The 24,131-nt window shown below is 36.4% G+C and overlaps 1 protein-coding gene across 10 annotated transcripts in view; it reads left to right on the forward strand.

Annotated features, from left to right (window-relative positions):
• KDM6A (lysine demethylase 6A) overlaps positions 1 to 24,131 on the forward strand; it is a 209,507-nt gene that overhangs the window by 70,002 nt on the left and 115,374 nt on the right. For all 10 annotated transcript variants that reach the window (XM_026012249.2, XM_026012250.2, XM_026012252.2 and 7 more), the window contains exon 4: positions 5,590 to 5,639. In XM_026012249.2, coding sequence (XP_025868034.1) covers positions 5,590 to 5,639 — 50 coding nt within the window. The remainder of the gene's footprint in view (positions 1 to 5,589; positions 5,640 to 24,131) is intronic.

Raw genomic sequence — 24,131 nt, forward strand, 5'->3', positions numbered from 1 at the left:
ATGAGAACATAGAATGCATATTTTCCAGTTAAGTTTGGCTTTTCAAAAATTACCCCCCCCCTTTATTTATTTATTTATTTCGATCCTTGCATGGTTCTGCTCTTTATTGTTGTAGCTATTAGAACCGAAGATTGTGATTTTTTTTTTTTTTTTTTTTTTTTTTTTTTTTTTTTTACTTTAAAGATTTGAGAGAGAGCGAGCATGCAGGCATGCATGTGTGTGTATGCGTGGGGGGAGGGGCAGAGGGAGAGGAGAGACAATGAGAATCTCAAGCAGACTGCCCACTGAGTGTGGAGCCCTATGTGACCCTGGGCTGGATGCCATGATTCATGAGATTATGACCTGAGCAGAAATCACAAGTCAGGCACTTAACTGACCAAGCCACCCGGGCACCCCTAAAGGTTGTGATTCTTTTAAGAGTGTACTCTTTGTTTAAAACTCCTTTCAGAAAGAGAGTCATTGGGAAGTTTGCATAGCATATATTTTTGCTATACAATGCAAATTTGTGTTGAGATAATAAAATGAAATAAAAATCCAAAATACTGGCCTATACATCCATATAATATCGATAGAATGAATATTACAAATCACTCTGAAAACCTGTTACATTCAAGGTGATTATTAAATGCATTGGCATTGCATTCACAATCAGTGCCCCCTATTTCTTCGTATAATTTCATTTGAATGTAGTCAGTGGTTTTCAAACTGATTGATATATAAAGTCACCAGTGCCTCCACTCCTTCCATTGCAATTTGAGAATCACTTTTGTTCAGTTCACTCATGGCCTAGAATTAGAAAATTGAGAAGTATCCAAGAAAGCAATATAGTGACCATAGTCCAGGTTGTCAGAAGCCTATGTCTAGGCAATAAGCACAAGTTCTAGTAGCTTCTAGAATAACAGAGCTGGATCAGAGCACGTTGAAGGAACACAAAGAGGACGTGTACTTTGTCTCTTGTGGTAAGCCAAAAGTGAGATACTAAAGACCTTGAGGACTAGATTTTTTTTTTTTTAAGATTTTATTTATTTATTTTAGAGAGAGAGAGCAAGAGTGAGCAGGGGGAGGAGCGGGAGAGAGGGAGAGACTCTCCAGCTGACTCTGTGCTGAGCATGAAACCTGATGTGGGGGATTGATCCCATGACCTTGAGATCCTGACCTGAAACCAAGAGTCAGATGCTTAACTGACTGCGCCAACCCTCCCCCCCCACGTGCCCTGGGTATATTAATTTAGTAATGACTAAGAAGTAGTAGTAAAGCTGAGATTTCAGTATGTGCATTAATTTGACTTGAAGGCCTCAGTGAAGGTGCTGATATAGCAGTGAAAGGATTATTTGTTTCTTTGCTTTTCCAAGTTTGCTTAAATCTGTAATATTAAATCTTTGCAAATGTGTGGAAGAGAGGGGACATGGGAAGAGAGATGGATGCGATTCACAGTGTTTCTCAAATGTTAGCATGTATATGTGTTAATGCTACATAAAAGAGAAAAGATGTGTTTTAGGTGATCAAGATTTGAGAAGGCAGAAAGGTGCTAGTGAGCGGAGTACATCATTCATTTACATAAAATGAAAGTTAATATAAGTTCTCTGAGATATCATTTATCCCTGGATATAAATACAACTTTTTAGTCTAGCCTCAGAGAAAAGAAAAAATAAATCAAAGAAATCTATTGACTTCATTACTTTAGTCAACCACAGCCTCTTCTGGCCTAAAGATGGCAGTCAGTGCAACTGACATATTCAAAGAATATCAAAGAAGGACATGCTTTTCTTTCTTTTCTTTTCCTTCCATACCCATAGACTCCTCCACTAGCAGCTAACTTGCAGTGTTACACATTGGGCTAGGGATGAAAAGAGAAATGCTGAGTTTTGCCTGCAGTTAGTACCTAGTCTAATATCAAGAGTATAGACTGAATTTGTAAATCCTTTCCTTCCTTGCATTTCCATCACATCTAACTCCGAAGAAGGCTCCCTTATTTCTGGCAGTCACCTTTAATCTACATCATTATTTCTTTTCATCCTATGCTGCATACATAGACTTGTCATCAGGCACACCTTCTTTCTCTTGTTTTGACAATCTTAACTCAAAACCATACTTCCAAGCATGCTGGTCCCTGATACCTATATATCGTTCTTAACTGTCTTTACTCCCTCACTGTATTTCTCTAGAAAGAAATCTCTCTTTATTTAATTCTAAACAATTATAATATGGCTGTGGACTTCTCTTTCTATTCTTCAGTTACACCTTATTCTTTGACTGAAAAACTCTTTAGGCTGCTTGTGACCTATAAGGAATTAACTTGAATTAAATGCCTTGATGTCTCTTCATCATCAGGGAAATGTAAATCAGAACTACAATGAAATAGCAGAACACTTAAGTTGTTACAATAGTTAAATTTAACTTGCTTTTCATTTTGTTATCTTTTGCATTTTTTTAGACCCACCTTTCATGTTAGTACTTTGCCAGTTTAATAATCTTTTAAATTATATTTTTATTTTTTTAGTCTAAAAAGCCTAAATGGGCTTATTTAAAAATAAAATAAAACTCAAAATTATGAAAAAAAATAATTTGAAGTCTGTTCATAAATGCAGTTGGTTCCCATGATTAAAAAGATCTGAACTTTGGAAATTGGTTTGTAGAGAGTAGATTATTAATATGTTTGGGCACACCATTCTTTAAGTGGCAAAATAAAATGACAGTCTTGCCTGAAGTAATGTTAAAAAGATTTCCTTGTGGGATGAAGAACCAATAGAGAACTCAGGGATCATAACGTGAAGACCAGTAAGATATATGCTACAGTCATTGTGAAAAAGGTTTTAAGCATTTTGAGGATATCCAAACAAATGATTTCCCTTATTCTCCGTTAAGGACTTTAGAAAAGTCTTGTTACAGTGGGTTAGGAATTCTTTTTCATGGATATGTAACTGACTTAGAGGTTCAAAATGATGACTTTGCTTTGGTTAAAAGGGTTTCACTAAAGAGACTTTGGTATTTAGAGTTTTAACGATTTATTTGGATTAGGAATCATAAAATACGTTAAGATCTTTTCTTAAAATAGGATGCTAGGCCTAATGGGGTAAAGTAGAATTGGAAAGGTAACAAATGCTCATGGAAGGAATGTCTTATTTACAAATCTGTGCTTGCACTTTGGAGCATTTAGTTTTTTGACTTTGATTTTGAAGGTTCATACTTATTTCTTGGTTCACCATACAGTAGTATGATGCCATTTCTCCCAGGTGATAGTCACATAGGCTTCTTGTACCTCCTGTTTCACTTACTTTGGAGGACGTCATACGATCTCTTTAAGGGCTCCTCCCAATTCTAAAATGGGAATTTTATGAAGTCATGTAATATATATCATTAGGTTATTGGAAACATGCCTTCCAAGGTTGTTGGAATTCTAGGACATCATTAAAAGGGCAGTCCAGATTTAATATGGTGAATGCACAAAATTGTTAGGGACCCAGACTTGTGTTGGTTAGGATGTTTTTTTTTTTTATAAAGATAGATAGATAGATTCATTCATTCATTCATTCATTCATTCATTCATTCATTCATTCATTCATTCAGAGAGAGAGGGGCAGAGACACAGGCAGAGGGAGAAGCAGGCTCCATGCAAGGAGCCCGACATGGGACTTGATCCCGGGTCTCCAGGATCACACCCGGGGCTGCAGGCGGCGCTAAACCGCTGTGCCACCGGGGCTGCCCTGGTTAGGATGTTTTTAGGCACAAAAGCAAAGACCTGATTCTAGCTTACCTAATAAGCAGATTAATTGCCTCCCATAACTGGAAGTTCATAGGGGAGTGTGTACTAGGCCTAGTTTGAGGTCTAGAAGTATCCAGCTACTTCCATTTGTTTCCTCTGCTATCTTCTACGGACTTCATACTAAGAGTAGTTCCCTTTGTGGTGGTATTTAGTGATATACAGGTTTCCTTGTTCACATCCAGCAGTATAGGGAGAATATCCTTTTTTTTTTTTTTTAAGATTTTATTTATTTATTCGTGAGAGAGAGAGAGACAGAGACACAGACACAGGCAGAGGGAGAAGCAGGCTCCGTGCAGGTAGCCTGATGTGCGACTAGATCCCAGGACTCTAGGATCACACCCTGGGCCGAAGGCAGGCGCTAAACCGCTGAGCCACCCAGGGATCCCCCAGGGAGAATACCTTTCCCATGACTGTCATTTATAAATGGGTGATGATTTCTGGATACAAACTTTGACTATTCTCTTCCAGCTAGAATAAGTTGGATTGCTTTTCATCTTAGAAGACCGTTAATCAGTATCTTTATGAGCTAGCAACAATCATGTGTGAAGAACTAGAAAATGCAGGATGGTTTGCAATCAACTTTTTAAATCAAAACTGGACATATTTCTAAATGCCATTCCAAGGATAGGTTGGTTGGCATCATCTTTATGCCAAAAAGGAGGAATGTTATTTAAATAATTTACTTGTTTAGATATGTATTGTTTTTGAGTAATGCTTCTCCAATTTGAGTATGTTTAGAAAGTTCTCTGTATTGTAATTATATATATTTTGGCTGTTTACTGATAAACACTATGAAAGCATTACACATGCAGTTCTAGAGAATAGTCATTTGCATTTCCCCCCTATTTTTATCAATATAAAATTTTATTACACTTGTTAAATCTGTATTTGAAAAATCAGTCTCTTTTTTAATTGAGGTATACTTGATGTATAATGTTAGTTTCAGATGTTGTATAATGTAACGATTCAATATATATATTGCACAATGAGCACAATAAGTCTAGTTATCATCCATCACCGTACATAGGTAAAAATTTTTTTCTCGTGATGAGAACTTTTAAGATTCACTTGCTTCGCAATTCTCAAATATGCAGTATAGTATTAACTGTAGTCATCATGCTGTACATTACATCTCCATGACTTTTTTTATTGCTCACCAGATTTTTAAAAGGACTCTTTTTTCCTACCAATTCTAATGTGTGTATATACTTTATAGTTTACTTTTTTTTTTTTTTTTTAAACTCCTCACTGAGGTTTTGGATTGACAGGAGCTATAGTTTTTTCCTCAGCCTTTCATGCCTCGGATTTACGGGTATGGGATGCCCTATTGGAATTGAGTTGGAGTAAGGTAATTGTGGGCTATATATTTTTTTGTTGTTGATTATATGAAGGGAAACATCACAAAAGAAATACTCCTTTTGCTCTTTGAGGTGGTTAATCTCTTGGTCATTCTTAGAAGTGAGAATCCCTTGTGGGAACAACCTATCACATTCTGAAGTAGCCTTGAAAAATCTTAATCCTTTTATCAGATTTGGTTTGTGTGGAAGACCATTGTTGATTCAAGAGATAGCCTAGATTCTGTTCAAGATTAGGTCTGAGATATGAACGGTTTACATCTTTGAACTCCTTTATATTTGACATTTGCTATTATGTCTAACTGTGAGGAGGGTGAGGCCCCAGTTTTCTAATTGTTTGGTCTTAAATATCACTCTCTTTTGGAAGGTGGTGGGTATGATGGGAAGCTTGTTATGATGTTTCTTAACACTTGTGTTATTGATTTTGAAATGGAACATAATTGTGACTCATACTTATTTTCCCTCTTTCAGCATTATCTGCATACCAGAGGTACTACAGTTTACAATCTGACTACTGGAAGGTTAGTGAACATTTGCATGTCTGTTGCCTATTTATTTTTTGGACGGATTACTACTGGTTATGCTCAAAATAAATTGTGCCCTTTTTTCTTTGCTTATTACTTAAAAACACTACTAAAGAAAAGCGATTGGAAAGGAAAATGTTCTTTTTCTTATCCTGTATGAACCACCTTGTGTTTTTTTAAAAGAGATAGATTACTCTGACACAGTTGGCCAATCCTAAGTTTAAGAATTTAAAAGCAAGTAAAACCCAAATGATTCTTTGGGTTTTTTTTTTTTTTTTTTTTTTTGTCTTAAGTTGGTACCAGGGAATAAAGGAAGGCTGAAGATGGGTGTATAAGATTGAAAAGGCAAGGAACAATGGGAAAATTTTAATAGAAATCTTTCTTAGTACAGTCTCTGTAATTGGAGCTCTGAGGACAGCTGAACCTAACCATTTTTAAAAAGATTTACCTAAGTGAAGAACTGTACATAACAATAAGTCCATATTTTCTTAGTTTAAGCAGTTCATAAAGTTACCTGGACAGGTTAATCTTCACATCGTGTTTATTTTAAGTGTGTGTGTGGTTTTTTTTTTTTTAAAGATTTTATTTATTTGGGAGAAAGAGAAAGAGAGTATGCTAGTGTGCATGAGGCAGAGCATGAGTAGGGGGAGGGGGCAGAAGGGGAAGTAGACTCCTTGCTGAGCAGCAGGGAGCTGGAAGCCTGGCTGGCAGCAGGGCTCAAAGCAGGGCTGGAGGTGGGGCACATGTGGGGCTCCATCCCAGGACCCTGCGATCATGACCTGAAATGAAGGCAGGCCCATAACCGACTGAGCCACCCAGGCACCCTTTAAGTGTAAGTTTAATTGATGAGTGGGGTTTCTTTATCTAAATTGCCATTTCAGATTTTTAAGGTGTATTTTATTTTTCCACCACCTAGTTTATCTTTCTTTTTGATTTGTAGAAGATTAAACAATATATTTTGGTAATTTAAAAAATGTGTTGAAAATATCTTTTCCAGTCTGTGGTTTACCTTTATTTTTAAAAGCTTACTGAAGAATAATTTTTACATGGCATAAAATTCAACTGTTTTAACTATGCACTTCAGTGACTTTAAGTAAATTTTCAGAGTTGTACAACCATAACCACAGTCTTATTCTAGGACATGTCCATCTCCCCATAATGAAACCTCATGCCCAACCTCTGGCAAGTATTGCTCTACTTTCTGTCTCTGTGTATTTGTATTTTCCTGGATATTTCATACACATGGAATCATATCATATGTGGTGTGTGTGTGTGTGTGTGTGTGTGTGTGTGACTGGTTGTTTTCACTTAGTATAGATTTTCAAGGTTGATCCTTTGGTAGCATGTATTAATACTTTATTTCTTTTTATTATTTAATATTTCATTGTATGGATATACTATGTTTTATTCATTCATTAGTTGATGGGCATTTTAGTTGTCACTTTTTGGCCATTGCAAATAATGTCACCATGAACATTTGTGTCGTTAAAGCTTTGGGTGGGCATGTATTTTCATTTCTCTGGGGTAGATGGCCAGGAGTGGAATTGCTGAGTTGTAGTATAAATCTAAGTTTAACATTTTAAGAAGCTGTTTCCCCGAGTGGCTATAATGTTTTTCATTCTCACCAGCAGTGTATGAGGGTTTCCATTTCTCCACATCTTGCCAGCACTTGTAATTGTTCAGTGTTTGAGGGTAGCTATCCTAGTGGGTATGATGAAGTAGCATCTTATTATGGATTTTATTTCCACTTTCCTTTTTTTTTATTTTTTAAAGATTTTATTTATTTATGAGAGAGAGAGAGACAGAGAGACAGAGAGACAGAGGGAGAAGCAGGCTCGATGCAGGGAGCCCGGTGTGGGACTCATCCAGGGTCCCCAGGATCCCGCCCTGGGCTGAAGGTGGCGCTAAACCGCTGAGCCACCGGGGCTGCCCTATTTCCACTTTCCAAATGACTGATGATGTTTAAGATCTTTTTATGAACATATTAGCTATTTGTATATATTCTTTGGTGAAATGCCTGTGCGAACCCTGTGCCCATTTTACCTTTTTTTAAATTTTTAAAGTAATACGTTGTCAGAGTTCTTTATATATTCTGAATATAGTCTCTTATCAGGTATGTAATTTGCAAAGATGTTTTCACTGTGGCTTGTATTTTCAATTTCTCCGTAGTATTTTTTGAAGTGCAAAAAACTTGAATTTTGATGCTTTTTTATCAACTTTTTATCAACTTTTTCTTTTATTGCTTGTGCTTTTTTAGTGTTGCACTTAAGAAATCTTTGCCTAACCAAAGGTTATGAAGATTTATTCCATAGTTTATTCAAACCAGTTGCTTCATTATTTGCCTTTATATATAGTACTGCAATAAATAGTAAAAGTATCTTTTCATATTTTTGTTAGTGATTCTTTGGTGTATAAGTCCTTTATAAGGGTTAAGTGGTACAGCTCCTTTGGGAGTACTGATTGCCCCTTGGTCTTAACCAAGAAAGTTGACGTCAGCATGCTGTTTGTCAGTCTGATAGGTGAGAAATGGGTGCTTATTGCTGTTTTAATTTGCATTTTCTTAGTTGTTAGTGAGGTTGAGTTTTTTGAAATTAAAGTTTAAAGACTATTTCTTTGAAGTATTTATTCATATCTCTTGCCCAATTTTCTATTATTCGGCCATTGTTTTATATAGCTATATTTTGTAGGAAATATTTATCCTTTATCTGTAATACAAGTTGCAGTTTGTCATTTGTTGTTTTGCTTTGCTTTTGTGTATTTCTTTTTGCCCATGCAGATGACTTTTATTTCTTCGTAGTCAAATTTATCAGCCTTTTCCTATTTTGAGTTCTAGGACAGGTTTTTTTCTTTGTCCTAGGTGTTAGAAAAATTCAGCTACATACTCTTTTAAGTACTTGAATGGTTTTTTTTTTTAATTTTTGGTTTTTTTATTTTTTATTTTTTATTTATGATAGTCACACAGAGAGAGAGAGAGTCAGAGACATAGGCAGAGGGAGAAGCAGGCTCCATGCACCGGGAGCCTGATGTGGGATTCGATCCCAGGTCTCTAGGATCGCGCCCTGGGCCAAAGGCAGGCTCCAAACCGCTGCGCCACCCAGGGATCCCTGGTTTTTATTTTTTAATTTAAATCTGATCCATTTGAGATTTAATTTATCCTTGATTTATAGTGTAAGGAACATCTAAGTTTATCTTTTTCCTTATGGCTAATTAGCCTAACACAATGTATTGTTAAAATCTATCTTTCCCTCCACTAATTTGAGATGTTGCCTTAATTGTACCCTAAATTTTGTGCAGTTTTGTCCGCTTACAGTTTTTCTGGTCTGTTTTGTTCATCTGTTTATGAACTGATTACCATACTCTTTTACTTAGATTTTATATTTTAATATATGGTAGCACTCTGGCATCCTTTCCCATTGTTCTTGTTTTTAGGATTTCCTTGACTGCCCTTACTTGGTGTTTTTTCCAAATAAACTATGTAACTAAATTGTTTAGCTCCACAAAAATGTGTGGTAAGTTTTTTCCACCAGTTTTTTTTGAGGTATAATTTACATTATTTTAAGTGTATAAGCTTACTATGAGCAGTTTATATGAGGTTGTGTAACCATTACTACAATTAAGATACAGAATGTTTCCATCACTGAGTGTTCCCTTGTGCCCCTTTACAGTTGATGCCCATTCTTGCTTGACCCCTGGTTCCAGGCAGTTAGTTATTTGCTTTCTATCTCTCTAGTTTTGCCATTTCTAGAATGCCTCACAACTGGATCCAAGCAGCATGTATTCTTTTACTTTTGATGTCTTTCACTTAGTGTGCTATTTTTAGTCCATGTTGTATCAGTATTGTGTGTGTGTAGTTTTTTTTTTTAATCTTTAGTATTTCAGAGATTGATTCTGCCACAGTTATTACATCTGTCAGTTTGTGTTGTGTCCAGCTTCAGGTAAATATAAATGAATTTCTGTAAACATTATTTGTCTTTGTGTGGACATATGTTTTCATTTTTCTTGGTATATGTACGTAGGATTTGGAAATGCTGGGTCACATTGCACTTGTAGGTTTAACTGCTAAGCTGTTTTCCAAAGTGGCTGTACCGTTTTACATTCCAACTTTTGCAATGTTTGGTTTCCCGTTTTACATCTTGGCTAGTACCTGGTATTGCCAATCTCTTTTACTCTGGCCATTCTAGTAGGTGAGTAGTGGTATTTCACTTTGGCTTTATCTGCATTTTCCTAATGATAGTGATGTTGAACCTCTTGTATGTGCTATTGGCCTTCATATACTTTCTTTTGTTAATTTACCTGTTCACGTCTTTTGCTCATTTTTAATTTCTTTTTTTTCTTAATTGAGTTGTATGGGCTATTTACATATTCTGGAGGAAACCTCTTTGTCAGATACTTGTTTTGGAAATATTTTCTCACAGTCTCACAAAATGGCTTGCCTCTTTGTTTTCTTAATTGTGCCTTTGAAGAGCAAATCTGAAACTGGTCCCTGTATTCAAAATGCAAGGAGAGACCAGTGAAAGGGGCTGGCCTACTCCAGGTTAGTAGATGGCACTTTTAATAAGCAAAGGAAATTTATGTATGAGGTTTGTCTTGGGCTGCAGCAAGACGAATGGATCCCTGCACCCACCTGCCAAATCTTAAAATTTTGTTTATAAAGAGGCCTTAACTGGGCTTGGTCACATATACTGTGCAAGTATTCTTTTCAGTGGCATTTCTCAATAATTTTCAGATTTACTGTTTTCTATTATAACTCTATTTTCCTTTTAATAATCGTAGAATTGGTAATGAAGTATACCCTCTTTTGTTCCTGATATTTTTGTTCTTGATCAGCCTGGCTAGAGGTTTATCAGTTTTATTGATCTTTGCAAAAATCTTTGTTCCATAGATTTTTCTTTTTTCAGTATTGTTTTTCTGTTTTATATTTCATTGATTCCTGATGGTCTTTGTTGTTTGTTCTCTTACTTTGTGTTTAATTCTCTTTTATTAAGGTAGAAACTTAGGTGATTGGTTTTCCATCTTTTCCCCCTAATATAAATATTTAAAGGTATCTATTTTTGTTAGCATTGCTTTAGTTGTATCCCACAAACTTTATATTTTGTATTTTTGTTTTCATTTATTTGAAAATGTCTTGTACTTGCTCTTCTGACCCATGGGTTATTTGGATACAGTTGTCTAATTTCAGAATATTTGGGCTATTTTAGATCTCTCATTGCTAGTGATTTCTAATTCTATTTTATTTATACAATATACTTTGTATGATTTAATTCTGTTAAATATATCAAAACTTCTTTATTAGTTCAGCACTTGAAAACAGCCACAGGATTTGCATTTGTTTGTTGTAGTAGTCTATAAACAACAGGTAAAGGTAGTTGATAGTGCTTTTCAAATTTCTGTCTTTGATTTTTGTCTGTCATTTGCTGAGAATTCTCTCTTATGATTGTGGAATTGTCTTTTAATTTTGCCCTTTTTAAAAAAAATACATTTTGAAGTTTTCTTACTAGTACAAATACTAGCACATATATACTTACGGTTGTTATTTTTACCTGTTGAATTGACCCTTTTATTGTTATAAAATATTACTTTTTAGCTCTGGTAATTCCTTTGTCTTGACATCAGTGTTTTATCTGATCTTAAAATAGCCATTCTGTCCTTCATAGGCTTGTTGTTTATGTGATATATCCGTTTCCTCTTCTTCCCAACCTGTTGGTTTCTTTAGATTTACAATTCTCTTTTTGTAGATAACTTATAAATGAGTCTTGCTTTTTTGTGTATTCTGAAAATCCCTGTTTTTTACTTGCACTGTTAAACCGTTCATGGTAATGCACTCATTTATATGATTGGGTTTGCATCTTTAATTTGATTTTTCCTTTTATGTTTGTCCCTCAGTTTCTTGGTCTTATGTTCCTCCTTAACCTACTTTTCCCTACCCTTTTTTGATATTTGAATCTGTTTTACAATTTCACTTTACTTTTCCTATTGTCCATTTGAGCTCTTTTCTTTCATCATTTGTTCCTTGGTGGTTCTAGGAATTGCAGATACCTTAATTTTTTACAGTCAAGTCTCAGTTAATATTGTATCAATTCATATAAAATGTGGAAAGTTGTGTTATTTAAGTCTACTTCTTACCCATCCATGTCCTTTATGTGATAGTTGTTGTGTCTTTAAATTTACATTATTAGCTCCACAAGATGATATTCTTTTGCTCTATACAGGTCCATATATTACAATGTAGTAGTGATTGTATTTACCTATATGGTTACCGTTTCTGATACTTTTCATTACTTTCTGTGAATCATTTCCATGTACTATCTTTTTCTTTTAGGCTAAAGAACTTCCTTTAGCATTTCTTATAGTAGAGGTCTGGTGGAGATGAATTTCTTTTATCTGAAAATATTTTTTTTTTTACTTCATTTTTAAAGGGCATTTTTGCTGGTTATGAAATTATGGCTTGCCTTGCCTTTTTTTAAGTGAAATTCTGCCTCCTTCTGCCTTTCTTCCCTCTTTCTGATGAGAATTCAGCTCTTAATTGAACCACTGCCCTTGTACACAATTTGCTGCTTTCATGATTTGCTTGTTATCTTTGGCTTCCTCTAGTTTGATTGTGATATATCTCTGCATGATCACCTTCATATTTATCTTGTTGGAGCATTTTGAATTTGCATTAAGGGAAATTTTTGTTGTTATTTCTACAAGTTATTTTTTGTTCATTCTCTTTCCTTTTCTTCTGGGGATCCAGTTCCATGTAGGTTAGATAATTTGTTTTTATATAAATGTCCCCGAGAGGCTATTTTTTCTTTTTCTCTGTGTTCTTCACATGGATAATTTGTTTTTCTATTTTGAAGTTTATTCTTTTTTTCCTTTGTTGTTTTCTTTTTATTTATTAGTTCAATCCATTGAGCTTTATTTCAGTTATTATATTTTTCAGTTACAGATTTTCCATTAGGTTCTTTTTTTATTATTTCTCTTTCTTGAGACTTCCTGTCTTTTTAATTATGAGCATGTTTTGTTGATGATTGTTAGACTAGCAACTGTAAAATCCTTAGATTAAAAAAAATTTTTTTTAAAGATTTTATTTATTGAGAGTGTGTGTGTGCACAAGCAGGGGGAGCAACAAAGGGAGCTGCAGAGGCAGAGGGAGAAGCGGGCTCCCCACTGAGCAAGGAACCTGATGCAGGGCTTGATTCCAGGACCCCGGGATCCTGACCTGAGCAGAAGGCAGACACTTAACTGACTGAGCCACCCAGGTGCCCCTCGTCTGCCATTTTCTAGGATCTTTATCATTTTGGGTTTGGCTTCAGTTGATTTTCTTCTTTCTTGAGAATGTGTTCTGTTTTCCTAGATCTTTGTAAGTTGTGTAATTTTGTGTTGGGTACTGGATATTATGAAAATTATGCTAACTCTTGGTTGTATTATTTTCTTCTACCGAGGTCCCTCTCCTCCCTTTCTCTTTTATCAGACAGTTATCTTTATTGGACTAGAACTGCAAACTCACTTCCTTTGGGTGGCAACCTAAGTATCACTTTAGTTCTTTTGTCTTAGTTGTTAAGTCTGTAACTTGCATACAGGAGTCAGTCAGACGTGGATAGACAGAATTTAGAATTCTCTAGCTCTTTCTTTTCTGGAATTTCCCTTAATTTAGTGGGATGTGATTTCTCCTGGTTCCAGTCTTCAGGTTTTCTATATTAGAAAGACTGCCTTTTCTACTAGTGACTCACTCTCACATGTGCTATGCCTGGCACCAAGTTAATAGCTGGGAAAATGGAACTCTGCCCATACAGCTTTCCTCCTTTAAGCATGGCTTTTTATATGAGTTTCCTGTTGCTGTCTTAACAAATTACCACAAATTTAGTGGTTAAAAACACGAATTTAATTATCCTACAGTTTTGAAAGAGTCCCAATTGAGTCTTAGGGGAATTGAGTTGTCAGTAGGGCTAGTTCCTTCTGAAAGATCTATTGGAGAATCTATTTGTTTGCCTTTTCCAGCTTCTGAAGTTTGCCCACATTGTTTTGGCTCATGGCCCTGTATCTTACTGCCTTTTTTCCCCCATATTGCCGCCTTTGGCCTTTAGCTTTCTTGCCTCCTTCTTAAGGACTCTTGTCATTACATCTGGTCTAACCTGGATAATTCAGGATAATCTTCCCATCTAACGATCCTTCATTTAATCACAAATGAAAAGTATCTTTTGCCATGTAAGGTAAATATTCTCAGTTTGGGGATTTAGGATATAGACATTTTGGGGGCCACTATTCAGACTACCATGTCTTTCCACCAGAATCTGCCTGTTTCTGTTTACTCTTCAGGGCCTTTCATTAGCTGCTGTATTTTATGTACTATAAATTCTGTATACCAGAGTTTATAGTTACTATCTCCAGGAAGGTCTTCTCCAGTATCATCTTACTTATTAGCCTTTTTTGGGAGCAGTAGTGTGATAATGTATTGATACCATTTTGCTTGCTTTTGAACTTAATAAAAATGTAATTGTGCAGCATATTTTTTAAGTGTATCTTCTTTCAGTCAGTGCTGTATGTTACATTCATCCCTGTAGTTGTATATTGCAGTAGTTTGTTTTCATTGCTGTATAGTATTTCAGTATATGAACATGCCACAATTTATTCATTTTATTGTTGAAGGGCATTTGGTTTTTAATGAATTTTGGCTGTTACTGATTGTAACTTTGCAAGTTCTTGATGCCCTGATAGTTGTCTGATGTCTGAAAGCAGATATTTATGTATGTATGTATATATGTATTTATTTACTTATGAAAGCAGATTGAAAACAATATATTGTTCAGCTTTTCTAGCTATAATAACTTGGATAGAAGAGGGAATTGGAATTTAAGTCCAAAACAGATAAGTCTACCATTGCCAGCAATGGAACTCCCCTCTAATCTTACCTATAACAAGGAAAACTTAGTATAAAATTTATTATTTAAAAACTTACTGTAGATATTTTTAATAATAAGAGAACATATGGTGGAATGCCCAATACATGAAATACTAATTAGCCATCAGATTAATTTATCATTGGTAGTTTCATCAGAGTTCTTAACTGGCAATTTGAGACCCTCCCAAGTGTCAAAAGCTGACTCCCCAAATACCAAGAACACAAACCTGAGTTTATTGCTTACCATGTTAAAGGAGAATACCACCTCTACAACGCTTTGTTGGTATTCTAGGGGAGAAGGTAAGGCCAGAATTGATTGAGAATTCAGACTTTGTTTTAAGACAGATCTTTCAATTTGGGAGCTTGATTGGGAAGGAACCTCCACAAATCTAACAGTCCAGAAATGGTGGTTATGGCAAGGCAAGGAATTTGAGTTAAGGGATTCAAAGAATCTTAGGCCTCAAACTATTATTGATGCTTTTCATTGAAAACTCGGTTACTATAATAATGGACAGACTATGTGCCTGGGCAGGAGACATGGATAAGTAAAGTAATGCTAACGAAAGTGGAGGACTAGCAAAGTCATGTTAACATAGACTTTCAAATGTGGTTTAGGTTCTGGCGTCCAGGCTAAGTGTGGGGGTAGACATTTTGGTTCTCTCAGGATTCAAGAACTTGTACCAGACTTTGTCACTTAAAAACATGGATGCGACTTACTTTAATTTCTATTTTCTAATCATCAATAAGAAATAGAACAGTATTATTTGTGAGCCAATAGTATTTACCCAGTGGTGATCAGTATTCATGATAGTGATTTTTAGGTTTAACTTTTTATATTTATAGTTCTGCTAATTTTGTGTGATTTATACCTACAGTGTATATTGTAAATTGAGGAATATAAGTATATGATTTTTTTAAAATGTGACTGAGATAATTATCTCCTGAGTTTTAGTTGTGCATCTTTTGTCAAACCACATCTCTTCAAACCTGTCCTCTATAATTAGATCTTGAAAAATAAAGTGATTCATTATTCTACAGGGCTTCAATTCTTGATCTGAAATTCTTGCATTCAGAATTGTGTAGAGTTGAACGGCTTTTTTTTCCCCTTTGGATTTCAAAAGATGATAATGCATTACTGTATTACATAATATCACCTGTGACAACAATATATTTACATCTCTGCATTGATAGTATGATTGGTTATATTATTATTATTTTTTAAAGATTTTATTTATTTATTAATGAGAGACACACAGAGAAAGGTAGAGACATAGGCAGAGGGAGAAGCAGGCTCCCTGTGGGGAGCCTGATGAGGAACTCAATCCCAGGACCCCAGGATCACCACCTGAGCTGAAGGCAGACACTCAACCATTGAGCCACTCAGGCATCCCATGATTGGTTATATTAAAGACTTCTGTCAGTTCAAGTCAGGGTTTTCCTATCCAAAGAATTTTGGTGGCTGATATATGATAAACTTTAATTTTTGTCAGAGCCTTTTGGAATTCAGAATGGACAGTTAGGTATCATTGATCTGTAATCCATGATTAAATCTTAATTTTTGTTTAACATTTCAAAACTCAATGTTTATTATGTAATTAAAAATTTTATTTCTTGAGAGATACTTTCTCTTACCTAGTTCAGTACAAATGAGTCGTTTTGGAAGCAGTGAAAATTTGCCAGTTTCGTGACTATTCTGTCATGCTATTACATGTTGACTGTTAGTGATTAGAATAAATATCTTTGTAATGCTAGATGATAATAAAACAAAAGCTTACTTACACAACTCTGTTTACCATGTAGAAATGGCATAATTAAAAAAATGTGGGAGAGAAACTCTTCTGACTACTTAGGTTCATGGCTAGGGCCTGTGAATTAAATTGTTTACACATGCAATGCATATACCTGTGGGAGAACTCAGTGATGAGTAACCCCAAGGGTGGCTAGAATTTGGAGCTATATACCAACTTAGTAGGTGATGAGAGGGAGAAAAGGGCACTTACAGGAAAACAGGTTTTTTTTGGAAGATAAATGAGCCCTTAGAATAGATGGGAGATATGATAGTCTTGTGACAAAGTCAGAGTTGCTCTCTGGGAGGGAGTTTACTACGACACTTGGGTTCTTTTAGGAGGATCTGCTTTTAATGTATGAGTGATTGGAGGAACTCAGATGCCTTCAGCTCAAAGTAATTCTTATGCCAAGTGGAATACTTTGGAGTACCATGTTCTGATCCCCTTCAACAATAGCAGCAAAACCTAAGGTCTTTTATGAATCAGGAAAATTTAGAAATTACTGTTATGGTTTATAACATGAAGTAGAAAGGTAGTAATAAAAATGTATGTATGCTGTTAATGCTGCTATGTATGGATGAGACACGGTAAGCTACATGTTAAAATGGAAAGTTCTTTTGCTTCCTGATGACTTCTCTTAAATGTACTTTATTAAACAATTCTGATATATTTTTAATTGTAAACTTTTAAAATACACAAAACTTACTCTCTCCCTTTCTTTTCCCACTTGAATTTAAGAAAAGAAAGAATAGCTTTTGAATTATGGTAGTATGCTTGTCTAAAAGAACCATTGATTAAAAGTTGCAGAAACTAGGGAGCTAGTGGAATCTGTGCTCATCTTCAGACTTTTCAGTGACTTTTACTCGAGTTATGTCAGTCACTAATTGGATTTCACATTCATTAACAGGGGCTTTGTTGGCAATACAGAGATAAGTAAGTTCCTGCTCTCAAGTTGCCCATATTCTTGTGAAGGGAGACACAAATAAGCATGTTTTTGGTAAATGATATATTGGAGATGTGGAGGGCCATGAGGGAGGCAGAAGTGTGTAACACTTTGAGTAAAAGGTATGGGAAAGTCTGAGTGGGGATTAGAAAGACTCCACAGAGAAGTTGCAATTTGAGGGAGGGATTAATGGGAGTTTTCCAGCTAGGACACCTGGAGAAGCTTTCCAAGAGGATAACTGAGCCAGCACATGAAAGGACACTAAGTGTTTAGGGAACTCTATCAAGTTTATCCTCTAGAGCAGAGGTCCAAAAGCTTTCTTAAAAGAACAAAATAGTAAATGTTTTAGGCTTTATTATTTTTAGCTCTTGGGCTTTAAAGAAAAAATCTGACTGGCTAGTTTGTGGACTCCTGTTTTAAGAGCCTGGGATTATTGGTGTAGGACTCAAAGTGGGAAAAGAAAGGCAAGGGCCAGATGGTAAATGGTTTTACAACAAGTAGCACAGATCTGGAGGCTTAGATTTGTTTCACTACTTGTTCAGTACCTAGTCAGTTTCTGTCTGTCTGTCTTATTTACTTATTCATGAGAGACCCAAAGAGAGAGACAGAGACACAGGCATAGGGAGAAGCAGGCTCCCTGCAGGGAGCCTGATGTGGGTGGGACTCCCAGGATCTTGGGATCTTGAACTGAGCCAAAGGCAGACACTCAATCACTGAGCCACCAGGTGCACCTTTAGTCAGTTTCTATACTGCTGGAAATCCAGAGTCCTAAAGTTAAATCAAGCACAATGACTTCCAGGGATTGATTGAAATTGCATTGGCTTTGTATCTGAAAACAAACAAAGAACAAACTCTCATTGTAAAGAGACTACTATCTTTCTCCATAAAGTTCTTTAATTTTTCCATGAAGTTCTTGTGCATATTATAAAGTATATTTTACAGCTTTATTGCTATTATAAATGTCCTTTTAATTTTTTTTAAAGATCTCGGCTGATATATAGAACTGCAGTTGGCTTTTATATGTTAAATTTATCAAGCAGTTTCACTAACTTTTACAAACTTGTCTAATTTGACTACGTTACTTTGGATTTTCTATGTAGACTATCCTGCCTTTATAATTAATGGTAATTTGTTTCTTCCAATTCTTTTGATCTTTCGTCTGTTATTGTGCCAGGACAGGATTGATTGAAAGAGGTGAGAGAGTACATTTGTTGTTTCACTTCTTTTGTATGCAGATGTTTATTCTGCATCCACTGAGATAGTTTTATATTTTTTTCTCTTTAAACCAGTTTTGTATTTTTGAGATAACTTCAAATTGGTAGTAAGTTTTTATCATTGTTAGGTATTTCTAGATTGGGATCACTAACATGTAATATCTTTACTTTTTTTTTTTTTTTAAGATTCTTATTTGAGAGAGTGAGAAAGGGAGAGAGCAAGCTCAAGTAGGGGCGGCGGCAGGGGGTGGGGGCAGTTGGGAGGCAGAGAGAGAGAATCACAACAGAATCCTGCTGAGCCCTAAGATCCTGACCTGAGCTGAAACTGAGAGTGGAGAGTCTAGAAGCTCAACTGACTGAGCCACCCAGATGCCCCAGTATCTTTACTTTTTTTTTTTTTTTAAGATTTTATTTATTCATGAGAGACACACACACACACACAGAGGCAGAAACGCAGGAAGGGGGAGAAACAGGCTCCATGCAGGGAGCCCGATGTGGGACTCAATCCCAGGACTCCAGGATCACGCCCTGGACTGAAGGCAGATGCTAAACCGCTGAGCCACCCGGGCTGCCCTATCTTTACATTTTTGTTCAAAATTGGAATTGGTCTTTATTTTTGCTTTCTTGAGTTTTCTTTATATGATGCCTTGAAGGTGGTTCTGCATTCTGAGGAGCTGGTCAGAGGAAGAAACAGTGGGCAACAGCCCTTTCCTTTAAGGGAATCCTGTGATCATACACATCCCTTCATACATACCTCACTGGCGGAAATGTAGTAATATGAATATTCGTAGCTGCAAAGGAGGCTGAGAAAGGTCTTTATTCTGTCTTATAAGAGAATAGAAAACAGTAAGAGAAGGTGCATGTTGTTGCAAAATAGACTGTACTCATGATACAAATTAACTCATGTTATTGGCTAAGGGAATTATAATTATGTTTGTTTGACCTGAAAGTCTTATTGTTTCACTTAAATTTTTATCTAGATAATGGGAATATAATTACAACCTTCTTAGGAAAGAACAAAGCTCTCAGCTTGGCTGCTTGCAGTAGTAGCAGGAGTGCTGTAGTCTAGATTTTAAGAAAATTAAAAATGAGTACCTGCATCTTCTTCCTTAGAAAGGCTCATTCCCAGTCTTGCATATACACAGCTCTCAGCTATTTTCAGTACTTGCCAGCTCTGCTCTAATTAAAGGGTTGCCAGCATTCCAGCTTCATTTTGTTCATTTTTTATAAGATTTTATTTATTTATTAGAGTGCATATGCGCAGGAGAGGGAGGGGTAGAGGGAGAAGCAGACTCCCCACTGAGCAGGCAGCCTAATTCAGGTCTTGACCTCAGGATCATGACCTGAGCCAAAGGCAGACACTGAACTGACTGAGACACCCAGGCGCCCCTGTTTTGTTCATATTTAATACCAACTATGGCAACCTATGACCATGCTAAGCCTTCTCACTTGAATGGTTCAGCCTATCTCCAGATACCAGGTGCTATTGTTGAAATCTGCTTATAGTGTTGTATAGGTGTTGTTGTTGTTGTTGTTGTTGTTTTTTAAAGACTTATTTACTTTTAGAGAGAATGAGTACAGAAGTAAGGGGCAGAGGGAGCAGGAGAGAAAATCCTAAGCAGACTCCATCCTGGGTATGGAGCTGGAATTGGGGCTCAATCCCAGGATCCTGAGATTAGGACCTGAGCCAAAACCAAGAGTTGGACACTTTACCGTCTCTGCCAGCAAGCTCAAATGTTGCATAGGTTTTGAGTAGTCTCGTCCATAACTCTCTTTTATTTATAAGTCCTCTTATTTTGAATGTGCAAGGTTTTCTTATAGCATGTGAGGGTTATCAAGAATTTTATATATGATGCTTTATCCATCGAACACTTATGCGCCAGATAACTTTTTGGAGGTGTTAGATACATTGTCTCTGTTACTTCTTCTAAACATCTCAAGTGCCAGGTAGTATTTTACGTGTATGATCTTATTTAATTCCTCAAACCAACCCTATGAAACTGAGACTAAGTTATTAATTAACTTGTTTAATGAGTCTTAACTGGAGTTCTAACCCAAGTTTGATGGCCTCTACAGCCTGATTTTTTGATCACTATGCAATATTATGCATAGGTTTTGGAAGCAAAACTTACCTAATGCTATAATTTTGAACATGATGGATATGACGAGCTTTAGCAACCTCCTTTACTATATTATTATAACTGGGAAAACCCTTTTAAGTGTCCATGTTAAGGAAATGACTCAGTATAAATTGAATTTAACAAAGTATTAAATTCTTTGATGAAAAAATGTGTAATAGGTTATTGACGGCTGTAAGAGATTGATTTATTTAGCAGCAAACCTTTCCTAAATAACTTACATATGTATTTACTTTGTCGTAGGGATCAAAACATGAATTGGGTTCTATCTCTACCATTTAGACTCATTCTAGTGGAGGTGATAAGTAGCATATTTGTAATATACATGGATATTCATTTGGAACATGTATCAGAAAACCTGACTCTCTTTGGGCTTGGGAATGTCAGATAATACTTCAAGAAAGAAGAGGTGAGTGATGTGTTAAGGGACAAAAAAGAATTTGTCAGATTGAGAAGTCAGGAAAAGAAGGAAAGATAGCATATGCTTTTTCAGCAGAGGAAGCAAACATGTTTAAAATCACAGAAATGTGTAAGACCATATTTTATTCATTAATGTCCATGTTATTTGTCCTGATTGAAGTGAGGGCTGTGAGATCAGGGAGATTGAGTAAGGGTTCGTAAAATGAAACCCCTCTAAGTCACAGGAGATTGTAGTGACTCTTGGGAAGAATTTCAGACAGAACAATGTCATGTTACAGTTTTTGAAAGCTCATTAGCAGTGGTGTAGAAGGTAATTGAAAGGGGGGAAATGGTGGAGGAGGTTAGAATTTGGGAGAGGATTTAGGAAACTATTGCAAGACGCCAGATAGACAAAATTGAGGTCCTAAATTACCTTGAGAAAGGCATTAAGAATGGAAAGGGGATTGATTCAGAGGCTTTTAGGTTGTAAAATGAGTTTTATGAATGAATGTGGTTTATTGGTGGGAAGGAAATAAAAACAAAAATAGGACTACTTTTGTCATGCTTAACTGGTGAGATTGTTACCACTTTCTAAAATCTTCAGTACCATTAGAACATTGTTAGACTCCTCTTCAATCTAAGATTTGTGGAGTTTCAGGTATTTGTAGTATATACAACAGGTGGAGGTAACCAGAAGGCATTTGGAGATTTGTTCCTAGAGCTTTGGAATGCCTTCAACCTCCCCATCCCCTCTTTTGGTCCCCAGATTGGATGAATAACAGATTTTATGTTCCCATTGTGTATCATTAGCTATGTGGGATTAGTATCAGAGAAGAATAAGATTAAGAAACTTGATATTTTTCTATTAGTTTGGCTTGATTTTATTTCTTAATGATATCCTTGTATAAAAACATAATTATCTTCAAAGGTTATTACTGGACTATGGGATGTTGGTGGTGCTACAATCAAATTGTTACTCTATCCAAAGATTACATATTTTAACAATGATTTTGATGATTTCATCATTTAGAACCCGCTTAGTTGCCCAAAATGATTAGCTTTAGCTTTGGTCTTGTCTAAAGTTTTTAGAAGTTTAAATATTAACTAATACTCTCTTTTGTTAATCTCAACCTCCCTTTGTCTGGGAAACTGTTGCTGCTTATTGTTGCATGCTTGGAGGATGCTAGGTCTAACCTTTCCTGAAAAAAGCCAAACCGTGGTAAATAGAAAGTAGCTGTGACCTCAAGGAGGGAGGGAGGGGCAGTGTTCTGATCTTAAATTTACTGTCACTCTCCTGTGTTTAAAACACATTTTCCTTTTTTTTTTTTTAATATTTTATTTATTTGAGGGAGAGTGTGAGCATGAATTGGGGGAGGGGCAGAATGGAATGTAGAGGTAGGATCTTGAGCAGAATCCATGCTGAGCTAGAAGCCCACAAGGCTAAATTCCTTGACCCTGACTGAGATCATGACCTGAGCCTCAACCAAGAGCCCCACACTTAACTGATGAGCCACCCAGGAGCCCCAGAAACATGTTTTCCTTTAAAATCATGATATGGGGGGGGTGTGCCTGGTTGGCTTAGTTGGGTTAGCCTCTGACTTGATTTTGGCTCAGGTCGAGAGGTGGGCTCTGAGCTCAGCATGGAGTCTGCTCCAGATTTTCTCCCTCTCCCTCCACTTTGCCTGCGCCGCCGCCCCCCCCCCCACTTGTGGGTAAGCATGCTCTCCCTCTCTCTAAATAAATAAAATCTTAAAGTCATGATATGTTTATGTCTGCCACTCCAGCCCCTGCCTAGTCTGATTTTTACATAGGGTTGCTGCTTGTCACTGTTGGAGGAAATACTTTTTCCTTTTACAACTTAGGTTAGGGGAATGGTCTACAAATTATCTGACAGTAGATTAACAGGAGAAAAGACCAAATTTGTTCAGATGTACATGCTGGAGTTACTTCATAAGGAGTAACTCCCTCAGTCACCAGAGATAAAGGTTTATATATAAACTTATTAACAAAACAGGAGTTTTAGGACTTCATTGGGAAAGTATGGAATGTTGTATTGAACTTAAGAAAACTAGGTGGCAGGGTTAGGGCTTTATTGGGAAGGTAGGGAAGGTTCTGTTGGACTCTTTGATGCTGTCCCCAACATAGCTTTTGATGCTGTCCCCAACATAGCTTTTGATGCTGATTGGCAGTTGAATTCACGCTTCCTGTGCTGAGGGTCAGTATTTTCCCTATCAGTAAACTCCTCTATCAGTAAACTTGGAGGGGAGTCATTAGCAGCTGTATTTTCTGATGTTCTGCTTAGTTTAGATGTTTATTTCTGTGGCTGCTGATTGTTTAGATGTTTTCAGGGTAAAGTAATTTTCATACCACTTTGGTGGGCTATTAATACCTTCATTACTCTGGGGACTATAATATAGTAACAGAAGGAAGAATAGGAGGAAAGGAAACATTTATGCATAGAAAGCAGCAGCTTTCTTAGAAACCCCAAGGTTAGAAATCTGCTTGTCTCACTGGCTATAACTGTGTCACATTGCCAACCTTGTTACTCTTGTTTTCCAATCCACTTTTACATAAGTATGCTCGTGAAAATGGAAGTATAACCCTCAATGCCCTTCCCTTCACTTTGGAAGTAGTCTGGGGAAACTGAGAGAAGCTAAGGAACAGCTGGAAAGAATAAAGGTTATAGTGTCTCAACTCCACGGGACTGCAGAGTGCTCCCCTCTCACATCTAGCCCTGGAGCTCTGATTAGGGAGCAGGGCACTTAGGAGTTTAAGAGCTGTGTTGGGAATTAGTGAAAACACTCCTATGGACTCTGGTATTGGTAAACTGCTAGCTTAATGAGCTACATCCGTGACAATAACTTTACTGTAGACACAGTATAAGAACCTTCAGTATAAATTGATAGCAATCTTATCAAGTTATAATTTCTTAATTTGGGGTTGTGGTGGGTACTGTAATACAATCTAGGTCAGAGGTTGGCAAACTTCTTTTGTAAAAGGCCAGTTAGTACATATTTTAGGCTTTGTAAGTCTGGTAGTCTCTCTGTTGCTGGAAGCAGCCATAGACAAATAAATGGGTGGGTGTAGCTATGTTCCAGTAAAATTTACAAAAACAGGTGCCTGGCTG

The sequence above is a fragment of the Vulpes vulpes genome, chromosome X (assembly GCF_048418805.1).
Source record: "Vulpes vulpes isolate BD-2025 chromosome X, VulVul3, whole genome shotgun sequence".
NCBI classification, from domain to species: Eukaryota; Metazoa; Chordata; class Mammalia; order Carnivora; family Canidae; genus Vulpes; species Vulpes vulpes.